This window comes from Mustela lutreola, chromosome 6, assembly GCF_030435805.1.
Source record: "Mustela lutreola isolate mMusLut2 chromosome 6, mMusLut2.pri, whole genome shotgun sequence".
Classification (NCBI taxonomy): Eukaryota; Metazoa; Chordata; class Mammalia; order Carnivora; family Mustelidae; genus Mustela; species Mustela lutreola.
The window spans coordinates 12,487,767-12,507,420 of record NC_081295.1 but is presented as its reverse complement, the minus strand read 5'-3'; the positions used below and the strand labels follow the sequence as shown (position 1 = coordinate 12,507,420).

General features: G+C 43.5%; 1 protein-coding gene across 3 annotated transcripts in view; it reads right to left on the bottom strand.

Annotated features, from left to right (window-relative positions):
- The window catches only part of CNKSR3 (CNKSR family member 3), an 88,562-nt gene extending 80,162 nt beyond the window's left edge, over nucleotides 1-8,400 (bottom strand). For 2 of the 3 annotated variants that reach the window (XM_059176700.1, XM_059176702.1), the window contains exon 1: nucleotides 8,267-8,400. In XM_059176700.1, coding sequence (XP_059032683.1) covers nucleotides 8,267-8,318 — 52 coding nt within the window. In that variant the 5' untranslated portion in view covers nucleotides 8,319-8,400. Of the gene's footprint in view, nucleotides 1-7,168; nucleotides 7,189-8,266 lie in introns of those variants that run through there. The other variant, XM_059176701.1, reaches the window with a different exon arrangement.
- Between the last annotated feature and the right edge of the window lie 11,254 nt (nucleotides 8,401-19,654).

The following is a 19,654-nucleotide window of genomic DNA, read 5'->3' as shown; positions in this document are numbered from 1 at the left end:
ATGGACCCAGCTAGATGCTTGCACCTAGACCAGTATGTGGAACTTAGTAGGTCCTAAGTAATTAAGAAACTCTTTTTACTGCCGGGTAGAATTGTCACAACATGAGTCTTCCTCCTAAACTCTTGCTCCTAAGCTCTTTCCAAGAACGCTACTACACAACTGTTCTATGATAACACCTCCCTCCCTCTAAGGTCCTCAAAGGAAATAAAGAAAAGTGTCCAAGGGAACATGAGGTAAAAACAGAAAATAAAGATGATTTAACACACGACCCATATACCAATAAGAGGGAGGATGGAATTGTTCTACGTTATTAGTAAACGTGTGAAAGGTGACTATCAGCCAGATAGTCTGAAACACAACACTGTTTAACACAACACTGTTAAATATTCAAACAAAAATGAAATCCAATTATAGTACATATTAACTTGGAGTTATTACAAATTAATCACCAATAAGTGTATGAACATTTATATGCTATATATTCCCTATATGGCCTATTTTAATTGTAACTAAAACCCTGTGTATTGGTTATTATCAGTCCCATTTTACAGATGAGAAATCTCAGCAAGGCTTGAAGACCATAAGATACTTACCCAACCTTTCAAACCAGTTAGTATTAAACACAGACCCTGAATGCAGTTTTATTTTATTCCAACGCCTATGCATCGTTCACTGTAACTCCCTGACCTTCTCTCTGAAAGCACTTGAAATGAGGGGCGCCTGGCTGGCTCAGTCAGTTAAGCGTCTGCCTTCAGCTCGGGTCATGATCCCAGGGTCCTGGGATTAAGTCCTGCATCCAGATCCTTGATCAGTGAGGAGCCTGTTTATCCCTCTGCCTGCCACTCCCCCTGCTTCTGCGCACTCTCTCTTTCTCTCTGACAAATAAATAAATAAAACCTTCTTTTAAAAAAGCACTTAAAATGAAGTCACTGTGAATAATCAAAGGTAAGCAGGAAATGTGTTTATATGTGTGTGTGTTATGATTCCACCAAATAGAACTACTGATTACATCATAGACAAAACATTATAACATTGCACTCAAAAATTAGGAGTGTCAAAAAAAGGAATGATGTATTCCATTACTGAGCTGCAATACAATACAACACAATCAACAAACCACAAGGAGATAAATAACTAGCAGTAAGCGTCTAGAATGCTAAAGGGTCAGGTTCAAAACGGGCAGGGGCCTGCTTAGGCTATATAACTGAAAAAAGAAAGAAAAAAAGAAAGAAAAGGCCTGTGTCCCATGAGTATAAATCCTAAGGAGATAGTCAGGAAACAAAAAAGTCAGAAGTTCTTTGCAGCTGCCCCTTTCCACATCTGCCGATTAGGAAACAAAAAACACGCACCTTGGCCAGAGGAGGAACCAGGTCTGGAGTGGACAGAACAAGAGAACAGAAGCCTGGGGAGTCTGGTCCCAATTCCTGGCCTTTGACCTTGGCCAATTCATTTAACATCAAAAACCAAAATTTCTTCATCTGCAACAGAGAGATGCCTTTACCGCACATCTCTCGGGCTTGTGAGGGCTCAGAAAGGAATGAACATGGAAGAGCTCTGCAGAGCTCATGTCAATAAAACTTGGCTTTATTTATTAGAAGCTGAAAGATGAAAACTCTACGAACACCACAGAAGGAGAGTAAAATGGGACATCAAGGTGAGAACACGAATGTCCCAGAGCTAGAACCCAACAGGCTACAAATGATCAGAACTAGAAGTGATGACCTAGAGTGCAAGACGGAGAAGAGAGGTCCCCACAGCTCCATGCAATGGTGTGAACACAGGAAGGGCTTACAGGGGAGCCTGGAGCATGAAGAGGTCACTCCCAACCCTTATGGACACAGAACCCAGACACCTGGCCTTGGCACAGCACACACTTTTCAATTTTGAGAGCTGCTCTGCTTACTCCCAAAATAACATTCTGTGTCATTTTTACCAACAGTAAAACCGTCTTACAAATCTGCTAACCATGGTAAACCCTGTGCAGTCAATCACCAAAGCCCTCCTCACCCTCCCATGTTCACCGGACAATCCGGACAACACACTAAACCACGGTGCCCATGGACCACCCCACAACTCCCTTCTGACCACCTGTTTTAAAAACAAAACAAAACAACACACACACATACACACACACACACACACACACACACACAAAGATTGTTAAGAGAACTCTTCAAGTCCCCAGTCATATGTAAGAAACCTCATGGGAAAGGTCTCCTTCAGGCGTGCAGAGAATTACCTGATGCCGTTGCTAGGTGGTGCTTATAAATACAAGAACACACCCTAAGATGGTCTTTTTGCTTTAATTAGTGGCCAAGTCAAGCATCCTCAAATTAAGTGCCATCATGTAAGGGCTTAAATAAAACACACTGAGCCCGTGCCAGATCAGACTGCAGAACCTACCAGCAGAGTAGAAAAATGGGTTTGCAGCTCCGTGCTCCAGCAGTGCTTCTCAAACTGTGAAGATCACACGAATCACCAGGGGCTCTTGTGAAAATGCAGACTCTGACTCAGTAGGCATGAGCTTCTGCATCTCCAACAAGCTCCCAGGTGACGTAGACCACTGGTCAGGACCGGGGACCAGACAGCAGCTACCCTATGACAGCATAAGCCAGCCCTAATGCTGTGCCCACTGGAAGTCCAGTTATTAGTAAAATTTAAAAAAGTTGAGATAATACAAATTGGATTTCTTTACCCAAAGAAAGTTCACGATATTGGCAAGAGACATCTGTCACTCAGCTAACCAAGAACCTTCCTGATCGGCTGAAAATCCTGCCCTGGGTCCTCTGAGTGGTTGTCAGATGGCAGGGAAATTTCCTGGCAACAAACTGGGGCCCCTGCATGGAGGAGGCAGCCTTATGACAGACCTGATGGCTCAGAGAAGAAAACATGTGACCTGGAGCTACAGAATAAAAGAGAGGAAGCAATAAAAACAAGGAGTAGCAATTTACTCGTATAAACGAGACCACACAATTCAGGGTAGAATGGGGGTACAGCTCCCGAGTTTGACTGCAGAGCCCACCCTCACCGTGGAGCTCCCCTGACCTCCTGCAGACTGTGGAATTAATGACGTCATGGGGGGGGGGGCGTGTTTACGAGCGCCACAGCTTATAAATACAGGACCCTGAGTAAGTTCTCTCTCTCTCTCTCCCTCTGCTTCGGTTTCTCCATCTTTAACATGCATTAGTAATGGTCTGTACACGCCACTGGGTTTTCTAAGAACCATATGAGTCCAAATAAAGCACTTTGCACAGTGGCTGACACACAATAAATGCTTCAAAAACTGTTTTTCTATCCTTATGATTAAGATAACTTTATGGCAAGACCCAAGAAATAGACTAACACCAGGAACAGTGGAATAAAAAGAAGAGCTTCTCACCCACGAGGGAGATGTACCAATTTCAAAAGAAAAGGACCTTCCTTTTTCACGGGCCACCGAGGCTAATGGAAAAAGTCTAACCTAACTGCAGTCAGGTCTGTGGGAAGCACTGGCCTCTGCATGGACAGCAGCAGGAGGGGCCTAAGAGTCTGACCCTGGAGTTGACCTACAGTGTACCAGATCTCTACAGATAACATGGAAATTCCAGCCCCTCCAGGACCAAACAGGGAGGCGCTTTAAGACTGCTGATGTCCCACATACTAACAGACACACTGTTACACTGTACACACTGTACAGGCAAGAGCAGTGCTGATGGACAGAGAACAGAGAATTAGCAAATGCCCTGAACCCCACAGGCTCACACCTGAAGCAAGAAACCCTTCACTGGAGGTTCATGATAGGGAAATGGTACCCATGCTAGGTACAAGAAGCTGGCCAGAGGGTCTTCTTCTCTGCCACTAAAGCAGGGTATTAGAGATGTGCTCACTCCACAACACACTTACTGAGAACCTACCCATGCCAAGCCAATCAAAGACCAACAGAGCTTCTGGGGACAAATCAGCGGTCCACCTTGTCAAAGATAATCCCCAGTGGTCTGGAAACAGAAACACAACTTGGGTAGCTGTGCTTTACAATGCAGCTTCTAATATTTAAATCAAACTCAGAGAAAAAGACTTCATATAACGTATGGTTTTTGACCTGAGAAAGCTGAACAGGAATAAAAACAGAACGCCAGTTCTAAAACAGGGTGGACCCACGGGCTTGAGGTATGTGGGACATTATGACAGGTCTCCTACTCCGAGAACTAATCCATAAAGATCAGTACATATAAATTACTGTGTGTCAGACACTACCGGCTGCTTACCAGTATCTATTGTCCAACCACCCCCCTTTCTTCCTCACTGAACAAAGTCCAAATTTTCTCAGGTCAACAATGGACCCAAGTAAACTCCTCCCCCACTCCCACCCCCACCACCCCACCACCACCCCCTACCACCCCCACCCACCCACCCCCCCTCCAACAGGGAGGTGCTAGCCTCCCTTGCAGCATGGGGCTATGTAGGAGCGCTGGCAAGTGAGATGTAAGCCACCTCCCTTGATGAAACTTCCAGGAGAAGACCTGGCTATCACCCGTCTTTCGTCTTTGCTGGGTCTCCTTTCACCCGCCTGGAATAAAGGCAAGATCCTGGAGGTGAACAGCCACCCTGCGCTGTGGCATTAAGTTTGAAGATAAACATGACTTGCTTACCACATGCTAAGAATGGCTGAACAGGATGGCAGAAGGAGCCTGGGCCCCTGGTGGAACCATGGAAGCCCCCGTCTACTTCTAAATTCCCCATTTCCAGACTTCTTTTACAAGAGAAAATCAGCAGTCCCATTGGGTTTACTCCTGTAAACTGGATTTTCAGTTATGGGCACCACACCCTATTCTCATCTGATAGACATTATAAAAGATCATTTGCTTCGCAAAAGCCTTTAGAATTATTTAAAGACAGGGTGCCATGAACTATGAATTAATTTGATTTACAAATAATCCTACCAAAGAGGCAGGAGAAGACACATATATACCAGACAACTCTGTTCCACTAACAGGGTATTAGTAACTCCCATCATGGGAACCCTGACGGTCTGCTCATCAATGTGGTAAAGATTCTAGAGTCCTCTAAGAATGAGAACCTCCTGAGAAGACAGAGTTAAAACCAAGGCACCTGGGCTCAAATGCCGCTGTCCCTTCCCCATTGTGTGACACTGATCAGGGTACTGGACCTTTCCATGCTCAGAACAGAACTACAAAATGGAAATAATGGAAATATCTGTTCCTACCTCAAAACGTGTTTACCCACATTAAAAGAGTGAATACTCGTACCATGCGGAGATCTGAGCCTAACACGCTGCTAAGATTTACTGAGGATCTCCTAATATTATGATGAAAATGGTGACAGTATAGCTAAAGATTCATACAAACAAAAATTTTAACAATAATAAAACCCACACGAATTCATTCATTCTGTAGACACAAACCCTTTTTCCTAATGCACGCTCCTGCCTCCCAACATCAACACGAGAGAGAGCACGCTGTAAACCGTGGTCAGGTTTAGACAGTTTTAAATCCAAGGCTTTCTTTCTACAGGGCTCACAGTCACCCCCACCATACTCGTGCAGCACCACCAAGGCAAAATCTACATGAAGAACTTCTTATCAGTAGGATGTATATTTATAAAGTGGGGGCTGTGCAGAGAGGTTAGCAAAGACAACTAAAAATAGTCATATAAGCAAACAAGTTTGCATAAGTCAACAGTTGACTTTTGACTTTTGAGTCAATACTTTCACATCATTACTATGAGAAATATTCAAGTAATGTGTCATGCAATTTGGGAGAGTGCTGCCTCTTGCCTAAGAGTTTGCCACACTTACTCCTGTTATCTTTTCTAGATTCTAAGACAGAAAGTATCCAGGTCATTCTATGAGGCTGTATTTAAGGGTCCAAAAGGGCACAACCATTCCATATCGAGTTGCCACACACTAACCACAGGTATGTAACCTAATCAGTGTCCAGTGCTCCTGATACCGAGATATTGAACCACTCATATCTGCTCTTTCACATCAGTAGGAAACTTTTCCTAAATGAAAGCAATCCCAAGTCCTAACGTTAAGGGAACTGGATGCCAAAAACCTTTGAATCTGCTCTTCCTTTTAGATGCTAAACAAACATAACAGGATATGAATTTACACTTCTCTTGTCCCAATCCCAAGAGGGACCCAAAAAAAAAAAAAAAAAAAGACACGAATCTTGAGGGTGTGAAGATCTCACTCCATAATCTTCCTGTGTGCCTGTTACCATTTTTCTAGTTGTACGTTATCAAGTAGGCTGGCAGGGACTCAGGAAAACCAGAGTGATAAACTGTAACCCTTTCTTGACTCCGGAGCAGTACAGCTCCAAGAAAAATATACTGCATGCCACAAATGTGACTCATGTGTGTAATTTCTCACTTTTTAGAGGCCACAATTAAGATAAAAATAAGCAGGTGAAGTTAATTTTAATCATAAATTTTATTTAACCCAATATACCCAAAAATAGTCACCTCAACATGTAGTAAAAAATGAAAAATTGAGATAATATACACTCATTTCCTTGCACTAAGACTTCATTTATGTTTATCTTACACTTACAACACCTTACAATTTTGACCAGCCCACCGCCAGGGCTGAAGAGCCACATGTGGCTATGCTATCGGACAGAACAGCTCTGGAGGTCAAACACTGCTGAAAATCATCTTTTACTTGAGCTGCTTCTATGATAGACACATAAGTAAAGCAGATCAACCAACTCAGTCTTGGCAAGTCCCTGGTTGGGGAATCCAGCAGTATCTTGAACAGGGAAAACGTATCCAGTTGCAAAACAGGGCCTAGGAACTTACAAGCTTTTAAGCTAATGACTTGTGGCAAGCACTGGCAATGCTATTTACTCTTTACCTGGGCAAACCAATCACCAATGTACACATCTGTGTTGTTTTCATCCTCATTTTAAATAAGAACCCAGGAAATTCTGGTCCCTGGACAAAGCTCTTCTCAGAACTACATCCCTTTCCTGCTCCCAATGTAAATGATCAAGCATTCCCCACTGACACATCCCATAATGTCCCATAGATCTAGAATATCCCATTCCACATGGTCTCTGTGTACTATGCAGGCATGAGAAATGAGATGCAGAGGTGACCGGCTTCCATGACGCCCCAGCCATGGGTGAGACAGTTGGAAAGATGACCTGATCTTACCAGTATTACCTACCTCACAGGCTTACTGGGATGACCAAAGGCAATAACAGAGAGTTCTTAGCAAACTGTAAAGCGCTATACAATTCTAGTTATTATTACTGAGAAAGGACACCATTCCTCACCTGGAAGAGTAGATAGAAGAAAGAAAATAGTAAAAAGAAAAAATAGTAACTTGAAACAAAAGAGATGATAAGCTGGGGGGGGGGGGGAGGGGAAGGAATCCATGAAAACAGTGGTTGTTTCTGTGCGCTTCGTTTCTTTGGAAGAGTACGAAGAGGCTTGAGGAAACTCATCACTCCTCCTTGGCAATACTGGGAGGCATAAAAAAGCAAGCCAGACCACTGGACCTAGGAGCTTCTATCCCTGCTCAATCACCCATTACCACCCCACCCCACTGTTTGTCCTCATCCGGAATACTGTACAACCCGGGACAGTGATTCTAACAGATCTCTTCTTCCCGAGGTCTAAATGTGGCCTAAAAAATATAATAATAAAATAAATAATAATAATAATGCAGTGCACAGGCGGTACTGGCACCTTCTCGAGCAAGTCACCGAGTCCGGGGAGTCTGGCTCAAGGCTTCTCCCCGGCGCGAACGCCTCAATGCTGGCTCCTGGGCTGCCCTCTCGCCGCCTCCAACAAAAACAGAGGCTCGGCGAGCCGCTGGAGTCTCTACCTGTCCAACCGCCCCGTCACGCCTGCGAACTCTCTGGGCAGGCGGCATTTACGAGGTCCGAGGGGAGCCGCCCACACAAAGGCGCCTTGTGCCTCCCAGCCCCGGGACGGGCAGCCTAGGAGCGCGGCAGCGCACGCAGGCAGGGAAGGCGCCCGGGTCCAGCGCTCCCCCGCGAGCCCCGAGATCCGCACCCCCAGCCCTCGCTGTCCACGGAGCGCCCATCTCCCCTCGGCTTGCCACATCCGCACCCCCAAAGCAGGCACAAGAGTTAGGGATGCACAAACCACTCGGAAGAAGTTTGTATTGTCACCGCGCTGCGCTCTCAACGCGTCTCGCCCGAAGAGCGGCTGAGCACCCCCCCCCAGCCCAGCTCCCCGCCCGCCCCATCCCTGGACTGGACGCGCCGGGCAACCCTCCCCCCCCAGACCCGCTCACCTCTAGTCCAGTCCACCACTTGCTTGGGGCTCCACTTGGTCACGGGTTCCATGGTGCACGGCTTTGCTCCCAGCTGGGCGAGAGTCGGCGGTTCAAGTCTTACTACCCCGGCCCGCTGTCCTCCCCGAGAGGGCGCGCCCCGCGGCTGGTCCCCGTGCGCCGGAGCGCCCCGTCAAGGCTGCATGGCCGCGGTCAGCGGGTCATCCCAGAGCGGCTAAGCCAGGACAGCGCGGCCCCCTCCCGGGCACACGGGACAGTCGCGCGGCTCCTCCTCCAGCTGCCACCGTCCAGCTGCAGCTCCTCCTCCTCCCCGTCGCCGCCGGGAGCCCGGGCACAGCAGCAGCTCCTGGGCGAGCAGCTGCGGGGACGCGGGACGGTGACCCCAGGGCCCCTGGCCTCGGCTCGGCACGGGACCCTTTGGGCCCAGCTGCTCCCCGCCTCTCGACAGCGCGGATGGTCCGGGCCACTTCCTCCGGCTCGTCGGCCGCGGGCTCCGCTCCCCCTCCAGCTCCTTCCCTTCGCGGCGTGCTCTCCCGGGGTCTCCGCTCCGCGTGCGCCGGCGTCCCCGAGCCTTCCCGGCCGCAGGTCCCACCTCCAGCGCCTCCCTTCGGGGCTGGACTCGGGCTGGGAGGAGCGCGGGCGAGCGCGCTCGGATTACAAAGTTTCAGCTCTCGGCGCTGCTCTCGGAATAAAAGAGGGGCGGGGCCGCGGACCCGGCGAAACTCGTAGGAGGGGGTGGTTCCGCCCGAAAAGGCCGACTCGGGTTACTTTCTCTAAGCCCTGCGCACACACGGTCTGAGCGTCCCGGGCCCTACCTTCCTTTTCAAGAGGCGGGTTGTAGATCGTGCGTGCATCCTGGACAGCCCTTTGGCTCGGGTGAGCCCGGGTCCTATTGGTAGCAGAACAGTCTGTCTCAGTGTGAGCAACAATACGCTAAAAAAAAAAAAAAAAAAAAAGTAGGATCTGCACGTTCTGTTCATTTTCAGTGCTTTGCATCAGCATTGCTCGGCGATTAAGCCTTCCTCCTTTTAAATATTTCAGGGCAAAATTATTTTGCTTCACATTTTAGATACCATTGTGACAAGGTAACTCACTTTTTTTGTAAATGCCCCAAACACCAGCCCGGTGCTATTTAGTTCTCAAGCTTACCAGGAAACTGCTAGTCGCTTCACGCTCGGCTTCACGCATTCTAATCTGCAGTGAAAAACTGGCCCTCTACGTATGTATGTTCATCCTTTTACTCATTTTCAAACTAAGCCTTCCCTGTTGAATCTTCAAGGCCAGTGTGTAAGAGCAATTCTCTCTCATTTTAACTCTGGATATGGGCCAAGTTCTCTTGACTCTGGGATGGTTTGGGCCACAGAGTCCCGCGAATCTTGCCTTTGAGATGGACCTTGGCAACAAAAGGCCCGAAGCATCTGAAGGTGCAGAATGTTGGCAGGTAGGCAAAGCCAGAGGAGTTGGGGAGGAAAGAGCCTGACTTCTGGGGCAAGGGGAAATGGAGCCAGTCACTTCATTCTCAGCTTTATCCCACTCTCCTCTTACATGAAAAACTTTGGCCCCCTGCGTATCTCCTCCTATCCCCTTCTGTTTCCTACTTAGGTCTTGGGTGGCAGACAGGGGCAAGAAGGCTGTTACAGCAAGCACCCGGGGTTGAAGACAGGCTCACACTCCATCCCTGCACTGATGGAAAGCGATCACTTTCTGACCTGCCCTGGGAAAGGCTGTCCTCCGCTTACTGAGTAGCTGGTGCTTGGCAGGCTGGAGTTAGTATGGTAATGGTTACCCGCAGGACTCAGCTCTCTTCTTTTAGTCATGCTACTGCAATGATATTTCAACTTGGTAGCTAAAGTGAATCACAATAAATTGGTAGCTTTTAGCATTATTTATTGCTGTATTGTAATAGTCGTATTTGCGAAGTGAGCTAATGCTCATTTGCATTAGTCATTAATCTTGAAGGGAAAGTTGCTCACCAGCCAACACACAAAAAAAAAAACAGCAAAACAACAAAAATCAAGTACGTAATTGCAGAAACCGAGGGCAGGAGGGCCCTTCCACATTTCATGGGACTCAATCTGGGGCCCAACTGAACCCTGAACAGAGGAAAAAATCCTAAATTTGAATACCTCTCCACCTACAAAGCCTCCGCTGAACACCCGCCCCAGCCAGAGTGAGCTCTAACACCCACTCACAGATTCTTCTGGCACTGAGCGATTCTTACCTTCAATTATGGTTACTGAAAACACCTTCCCCTTGGAGACTTGAAGGCAGTGCCTACCTGAGATTATGCGGAGCTTTCTCTCCCTTCTGTCTTCCTCCCTCCTTGCTGGTAGCGCCTCACACCAAGCCAAAGGTGTGGTAGTATTTATTCATTCAATTAATACCTGTGAATGCCTCCTGTGTGCCAGCCATTGCAGTCACTAAGTATTTGTTGAATTCGTGTGATAGGTACTATTTATACAAGTCTGGTGGGATGTTTATGCTGAGAAGATGGCTAGCAGCAGGCCTAAGCATCTGTTGTACACTCCGATGAGCTGAAGAAAGAAGAAAAAACACTTTAAAAAGTGAAACAACATCAGACCCACCTTCCATGCAACTTATCTCTAGGACTGAGCAAACACATCACAGATATGCAGTTATCAAATACCTTTTTTTTTTTTTTTTTTTTTTCCTTTTGGAGCAAGAGTTGTTGGTAGACTAGCAAACTTGGCAAAGGCAATGACAAACTTCCTGGTAGAGTAAATGACCTTCAAAAAAGATGACCTTTTAACCTTAATAATATCACTTACTAGCCATCTTTATGGCAGAGAGTAGGGAAAGGGACTCTGACATGTGTCATTGGGTTCACTAGAAAATATAACCACACCTTTTGTTACAGCAATCACTGTGTGTTGTCACTTTTAATTATGATGAGGATGACCATACAATTTTTCTCCAAACCAAGATATTCCTGAATATCTAATGCTAAGACATGGGAATCACATGAATAAATGGGGCCATATGGTCCCTGTGATTATGAAGAAAAATGAAGTGTTAACAATTTTGCCACAGAATTTTGCTTGAAGTTTTTCACAACACCTTAAAATTCACTGGCATTAGTCATTCCTGGGGAGTTAAAAGCTAAAATTCTGAGAGTCAAGCAAGATTTTGCAAAATTTCATCCCACTGAGTCAACACACTGTCTACTCAGTACATAAATACATCATAGCTAAAGAGGAAGGCCATGCTAAGATCTCTAACCCAGAAGACCAATTAACTATCTAAATGAATTAGCGTTCTGTTTACACTTCAAGTCCTGAAGGCTAATTACTATTTAAATAAGGCCTTCTACTTTAATTACAGTTGTTAGCATGTGAAAGTTTTAGGGAGGCCTCCCTTCCTGTCTGAAAGGCAAACCTGAAGACATCCGAGGCACATAATAAAGGCACATAATAAAGGCAAAATCTTAGGTAAATAGCTTTGGAAATGAAAGTGTATATACAAAAAGATCGTTTGTAAATTTGCTAAGTTTTCTTCTCTGCTAGCTGTAATCTGTAGCTCTATTACACGGTACTGGTGTGCATGTACAGACCCAACCGCAGCGGTGCCGTCTTCTTCAGAAGCAGAATTACTCATTTGGACCTTGATGTCTACCACAATTCATGATCCACAGCAAGAAGCTGAAGAAATCCTCTTCTAAACGGAACTAAATTTGTAGAACTGATACTAGAAGTCACATCTAGATTTCTCCTCCAGCTCCCTCATTTTCCTAACTTTGGGTCTCCTTGAATATAGAGGTCATTTATTCAACCAATGAGATAATTCATTCAGTACTTGTAAGGCATTTAATGAGGCCCAAGGAAGATTCAGAAACAAAAGCCAGTATATGTGAGAGTTATATAGAAATATATATACATATATACAGTCATATATATATATATATACATATATATGTGTGTGTGTATATATATATATATATATATATATATATATATATATATATATATATAAAATGTAGTAGTTTGAACTTGAACTCATGGGCTTGAATTCATGACCCTGAGATCAAGACCTGAGCTGAGATCAGGAGTAGGACACTTAACCGACTGAATCACCCAGGTGCCCCTAATGCCAGTAATATTTATAGGTCAAAGGTATTATGTGATTTTTCTGAGGGGTGGATTTTATCTGTAGTCCTTCTCAGAGAACAGTACCCTAGTAGGCCCAGTAAGTTTTAAGGGTCAATGTGATATTAACATTTTGAACCAGTCCATACTTTATTAATTTTTTAATTGGAGAGCTAAGGATGGAACATTTTGGATTAGTGGTTATTAGCATAATTTATTTGACAAACACGGGAGTAGCAAAATAAGGAAACTTTTAAGCAGATTATTAATCTGTAAAGACCTAGTCTCCTTCCCCACTCCAAAGCACTGTTTCATGGCTTTTTTCTGGAATGAAAGAAAAAAATAAATAAGGCAAGCTACTCCAAAAATTCAGCTCTATCTTACAATCTGAGTTCCTCTTAATTATCCTATTCTTCTCATCACGTTGCCTTTCCTATTTTCAGAACATTCCAGACTATTTAATGTTTTCTTCACATATAATTGTCTCGTGTATGTCTCTTGAGTTATCTTTTATCTTGAGCAATCCCACACAATTCTGCAAAATGCTGCCTGTGAGGCTTCCTGCAGTTAGAGCGACGCATTCTTATCTACGACATTACCTCACTGCAAAACCAGCGGTTAACTAAATTATCCAGGCTGCTGCTGATTTTGTCTTTCACTCAATTCCATTTGGTCTGAATTCTTCACACCATGGGAATAGTTATCTTCCTAAATACCAGGTTCCCATCAGAAAATTCAGGTAGTCAAGTCCTGAAACTTTTTTTACTGTGCTGTTTTTTATTGTTGTTGTTGTTGTTCTTAAGTCTCACAAGTGCTGCCCTACTTATTGGAATTCTTTTGATCATTCAGTTACATTAATTAAGTCATCCTGCAGTAGGAAAGCCGATAGTTGGCTTTCTTTTCCTGAGCCCCATCTGTAACTCTGAGATCAACATAAATTGGATAAATGTTCAAAAACCTCACCTATTTTAAACCAGACTTGGAGATGCTGATTAGACTTCTCTAACAAAAAAGAGAAACATTGACACTGTTAAAATTCTATTTTCCAGGATTTATAGCTGTAGTTTTGAAGAGTTGTTATATGAAGAAATACCCACAGAAGAGCTGAGCTTCCTGACCCACAAGGGCTAACGCGGCTAACGAAGCAGGATGCTACACACAAAGAAGGAACCATCAATCCTGCATTTTCCCCGTGGATTTATGCTCCTTTCATTCCAGCTATCAAGTTGCAGAGTGTCCAGAAAGAACAGAACGCCATTTGCCCCAGTGGTTCTTCTAGTTTTGTTTTAACTTGTAAGACTCATAATCTCCAAGACAGTACATACTCGACCAAGAGTTTCAGACTCAATGATTTTTGTTTTAGAGTCCAGAGTACTAACCATTACACGATGAAACCTGATTTTTGTTTCAAATATAAACTCCATGTTGATAATGACAGACAAAAATGGGGAGTGTAAAAAAAAGACTAACTTTTTAAAGTCTCCTAAACCTAAAAATAAAACTATAACTTAAATGGGCCAACTGAGTATTTAACATTAGAAATAAAACACAGGTCGAGTTTCATAAACGCAACCCAACATTCTAACCCAACATTTTACCAAATTCCTTAAGAGGTCAATAAGAATGTAAAAATAATTGTTTATTTAGTATTTTTTATTTTTCTAATGTGAGTTTTGTCTAACAAAAATACTCATAATGACATTTCAAATCAAATTGAAATACATATCCAAATGCTCCAGACTCTAATTAGGCAACTTTAATGAACTTAGAGTTCAGTCTACAGGATGTTTGCTTTTATTACGGAGTCACAGTTGTGTTCAGAGGAGGGCCATTTCTTCATGGTTTTGACCCACCAAAGGTATGTAAATTCTGCAGCCACCACTAAAGAACAGAACCAGATTTTCACTAACAGCACCTTTATTCCTCCCACTTGGATCCTTAGCCATTCGAGCCTGGAACAGGACCCTATTCCTTCATTTTCTACCACTAATCCCTTGTATTTGGAAATACTATAATCATTTGGGATGGGGGAAAGGTGGGAAGAGAAAGAGCACAGCAGAAAAGCAGGAAGTGCTTCAGTCTACTTCAAAATCAAAAAGAAAAGGATGAAAATTAATACCAATCAGTGTTTTCCTGTAGAGAGTCAAATGATTCCATAAGATTTTAAGAACACTCCCAAAGGTCTAATTGAACACGAAAACTCACACCTGCTGCCAAAAAGTCAGCAAAATGGTTCCTGAAACCCACAACCAGCTCACAAGTGATAGCAACAGTAACTGTTTTAAAATATGCACTGCCCCCAGAAAAAAAAAACAAACAAAAAAACTCCCAGATCAAATCTCTTTTTTCCATCTGAGCTCCCCTGAAGTTTTGCTTTTAGTTACAGAGGAATGGAGTTAAATTCATTCTTTTCCCGCTTTTTCCTCCTTCTCCTGAGCTTTCTCCCAGAGAAACAGCTGTGGGGGGTGGGGTAGAAGAGATTCCAAGAACTGGAGGAACCCCTGTTTAGAGGCGGACAGAAAGCCCTTTGGTGCTTAAACTCCAGGTACTCGAGTCCCCCGAAATCCCCTGTTGCTGGGTAGAACCAAACAGAGGGAGGTACCTGCATAATCCCACAGATGTAACCAGCAGGCCTCACTTCTGTCCTGCTCATTAGAATGACCCCAGCGGATGCTACACAGTGGCCAGCCAGGGCAAGCAGGGTATCAGAATAATTCCGATGCTGGCCTCACTGGCGGGGCCCCAGACAACACCAAGAGGCTGGGCTGCAACACTGGCCTAAAAAGAATGTCCTTTCTCTGATAATTCACCTCTCTTAATGAGTCTACAGCCAGCCGTATAATCTTAAGCAAGCCTGCCTCTTTGGGACTATAGATGGAGGATTTAGGTCTACAGGGACTTAAAGAATCCTCCTAACTTCAAATTTCTCTTTTTCAAATAACAAAGTGTCAGTTGTTGGGGACGAATGAGAGGAAGGCAGTTTTGCCTCGAGACCTGACCAATTCCTTCCTGTCTGCTGTGAGTCCACAGGGCTGTGTAAAATCAGTTGGTGACACTGCCTTTGAAAATAGGAAATAGAATAGTGATAGGGGGAGAAAAAGGAGGCGGCTCAGGCTTCTGTATATTATTTATAGCTTTTAACCCTAGAATGAACATGAGCAATTTGTCAAAATGAAGTTATACAGTTTGCCAAAAGCTGTCAATACTGTAATCATAGCAGATCATACTTGGGGTGTTAAGCCAAGGGTTTCGGTTCTGCCAGTAGTAAAATAAAATAAGTAAAAATACTAAATGCACAGAAAAACACTTATTACTACAACTAGGCACTGGTGCCAACTCTGGCTCCTCCTTGATAGTCTGGCTGCCCAGGAAAGAAATGTTACCTGGTGTGAAGTGAGGTGCCCCAATTTCATTTAGGACCCAAACGGCTTTTGCATTTCCAGCCCCCTCCACTTTGGGTTCCCCCCATTCAGGAGATCTTAAGGGCACACACTGTTTAATTTCACTAGTTTATTTGTTTGTTTTAACAATTTAAATTTCATTTAGTTCTGTGGCTTTTTCCTTTCTCCCCCTTCAGATGAAAACATATCCATAAAAAGATCTCTAATTAAATTACTATTTTATAGAGTGAAAACCTAAATCCAGCCATTTTGTTTTTCTAGAAAACAAAACAAAACCATGTGCCAGAATGTTCTAATACAATCGGTGCCCATATCCTTTCACCAAGTCAAGATTCACTAAATCATTTCATCTCTCTGATCTCTCTGGAGTCAGAAGCCAGAGAGAATCAACCCATCTATAAAGTCTCCCTCAGCTCTATAGATTTATAGATTTATAGATAGAGCTATAGATACATCATCATATTTTTAACCACTGCTGCACTCCCTACCATTGTTTAAAAATCCACATAAATACATCTGAGTTTTGCCCTCTCCTACCCAAAGGAATTCCCAGATACAAGTATGGCTTTAATCAGCACTTGATTTTTTTTTCATTCCACATTCATTGTGTAAAATATTATGTCTTTCTGACACAATGAGCTTCCGTCTTCCTCAGTCCGTGTCTCTGTACAACAAGAAATGTCTGAGATATTCAAGACACTAAACTCCTCCACCAATGCAAAGAGAAAAAATGTCTCTCCTACTTCCCCTTTTCTCTTTAACATCTGACTCCGTCACCAGCTTCTTCTATTTAGGGCAGCATCTAGGAATAGAAATGAAATGTTCACATAACTGACAAGGTCTGAAGTCTAACTGATTATCTTTTATACAATTTTTTTTTCCTATTTCTTCTGATAGCACTTGTTTCTGTGGTTACTTATTGTAAAAAATGGGAACAATTCAAAGAATGGTGTTATCTTCAGTTACTAATTAATCCACTAAGAAACTTAAAAGCATTCCCTTCTGGGAAAAGGGGGTCTTATAAAGTTGACAAGAGTCCTTTATGCCCAAAAGTGCAGAGGCTAAATCACTGTCGACCTCCAGGAGAGCTGCCATACTTTTAAAGACTCCCTAAAGGCTTCCCATGGAAGACTTCCCAAAGGGGAAGTCTGGTCATGGAGAAAAGTTGAGCCTGATGAGTTCCAAATTTGACATTTCAGTCCTTAAGAGGAACCATCATCAGACACGGGCCACAAAGGGGAGCCTCTCATCTGTTCCAACCAAACATGCAGATATTATAGACAAATGGCCCAAGATTTATTCTTTTGCCTTCATTTCTCTATATGCTGTTTATAGCCTCTGAGTAAGGATACACAGTCTCTCACCAGGCTTCTGAACTAAAGGGTAGCTGACCACGATTTTAAATGTTCATCCCCTGGTACAGCATTTATGTACAGACAAGCCTAAGGCTTCCACACAGGAGCTTTGTTTCTATAGACAAAAGAAGTTCCATCAGAAGTAACTTACTTGAGAACCAGAGGGGCTTTTATTTGAACCCTGGGCCATGAAAGTCCAGTCTCCAGTCATTTAGATAATCCTGTTCCATACAAACGTGAAGTGATGATAAGTGACCTTAAATCCATCAGCTAATCCCATAGTTGAAAAAAGAAATATCAAATGTTTGCAATAATGAGCCCCTAAACACCACTGACATATAGTGGCAAAACAACCCAAAATAGTAAGAAAAGAATGATGCTCAAGCCAAATGATGCTTTGTCCAAAATTAATAATAAACAATTTTTAAAAAGCTGTAAAATAAGGTATAATATACTAACATACTTTATACCATATATAAAATAAAGCAAAATTAATTTTGAAATAGTGTCCAACTAATTCTGCAGGTTTTAAAATACATTTGCAAATTCTTTGACATCTCCATTCAAGAGGAAGAGGTTAATTCCCTTCCTTTTGATTGAGTGACTTGCTTCCCATAGAACATGGCAGAAGTGTCTCCAAGACAGTGACTTGGAGACTATGTCTTAAAGAACATGTGGCTTCTGCCTATCAGTGTGTTGGATCAGTCCCAGTGGGAGAAGCCAGCTTCCATGCTGTGAGGAACCCTAAGAGGCCCTGCAGAGAGTTCCGTGTGGCCCAGAACTGGGGCTTCCTGCCACGACCAGGACTAACCTGCCAGCCGTGGAAGTCAGCTGCCTCGGAACTAATCCTTCAATCCTAGCTGAGCCTTCAAATATCTGCAGCCTTGGTCAAGATCTTGATTGAGAGGCCCTAAGCGGAACCCCTAGCGAAGCCAACTCCGGATGACTGACTCATGGAAAGTAAGTGAGACAGTGAAAATTTATTGCTTTACGCTGCAAAGTTTTATTATTATTAACATATAATATATTGTTTGTTTCAGGGGTACAGGTCCACGAATCATCTGTCTTACACATTTCACAGCACTCACCATAGCACATAACCTCCCCAATGTCCATCACCCATCAGCCCCATCCCTGTCACCCTCCTCCACCTAGCAACCCTCAGTTTGTTTCCTGAGATTAAGAGTTTCTTATGGTTTGTCTCCCTATCTGGTTTCATCTTGTTTCATTTTTTTCCTCCCTTCCCCTATGATCCTCTGTCTTGTTTCTCAAATTCCTCATATCAGTGAGATCATATGATACTTGTCTTTCTCTGATTGACTTATTTCGTTTAGCATAACAGCTAGTTCCACCCACGTCATTGCAAGTGGCAAGATTTCTTTTTCTTTTGATGGCTGCATAGTATTCCATTGCATATATGTACCTCATCTTCTTTATCCGTTCATCTGTTGATGGACATCTGGGCTCTTCCCATAGTTTGGCTATTGTGGACATTGCTGCTATAAACATTCAGGTACACATGCCCCTTGGGATCACTACGTTTTTATCTTTAGGGTAAATATCCAGTAGTGCAACTGGGTAGCAACTGGGTAGGGTAGCTCTATTTTCAACTTTTTGAGGAACCTCCATGCTGTTTTCCAGAGTGGCTGCACCAGCCTGCATTCCCACCAACAGTGTAGGAGGGCTCCCCTATCTCCGCATCCTCGCCAGCATCTGTCGTTTCCTAACTTACTAATTTTAACCATTCTGACTAGTATGAGGTGGTATTTCATTGTGGTTTTTATTTGTATTTATCTGATGCCAACTGATGTTGACCACTTTTTCATGTGTCATTGGCCATTTGGATATCTTCTTTACATAAATGTCTCTTCATGTCTTCTGTCCAGTTCTTATTTGGATTATTTGTTCTTTGGGTGTTGAGATTGAGTATTTAAGTTCTCTATAGATTTTGGCTACTAGTCCTTTACCCGATATGTCATTTGCGAATATCTTCTCCCATTCTGTCCACCGTCTTTTGGTTTTGTTGACGGTTTTCCTTAGCTGTGCAAAAGGTTTTGATCTTGATGAAGTCCCAACAGTTCATTTTTGCTCCTGCTTCCCTTGCCTTTGGCGATATTTCTAGGAAGAAATTGTTGCAACTGAGGTCGAAGAGGTTGCTGCCTGTGTTCTCCTCAAGGATTTTGATGGATTCCTGCCTCGTGTTTATGCTGTTAAGTTTTGTGGTAAGTTATGCAACAATAGATAACTAATATAGAATATATCTGAACCATTTCTACCATAAGATTTCAATCATATAGATAAATGGTATGTTACTATCTCAAATTATTGATGTCTCCACTGTTGGTCCCATCCCTTTAGAATGTATACTGCATGAAGCAAAACACTTCGTTTTTTTGTTTAGTGTTGTGCACTTACAGTGAAAAACAATGCATGGCACTGAGTAGGTGCACAATAAATATTTCTTGAGTGTATAAATCATGTGAGGAATTCATCATAATCTCTATCAGATAAAGAGTGGAGGATTAAAAA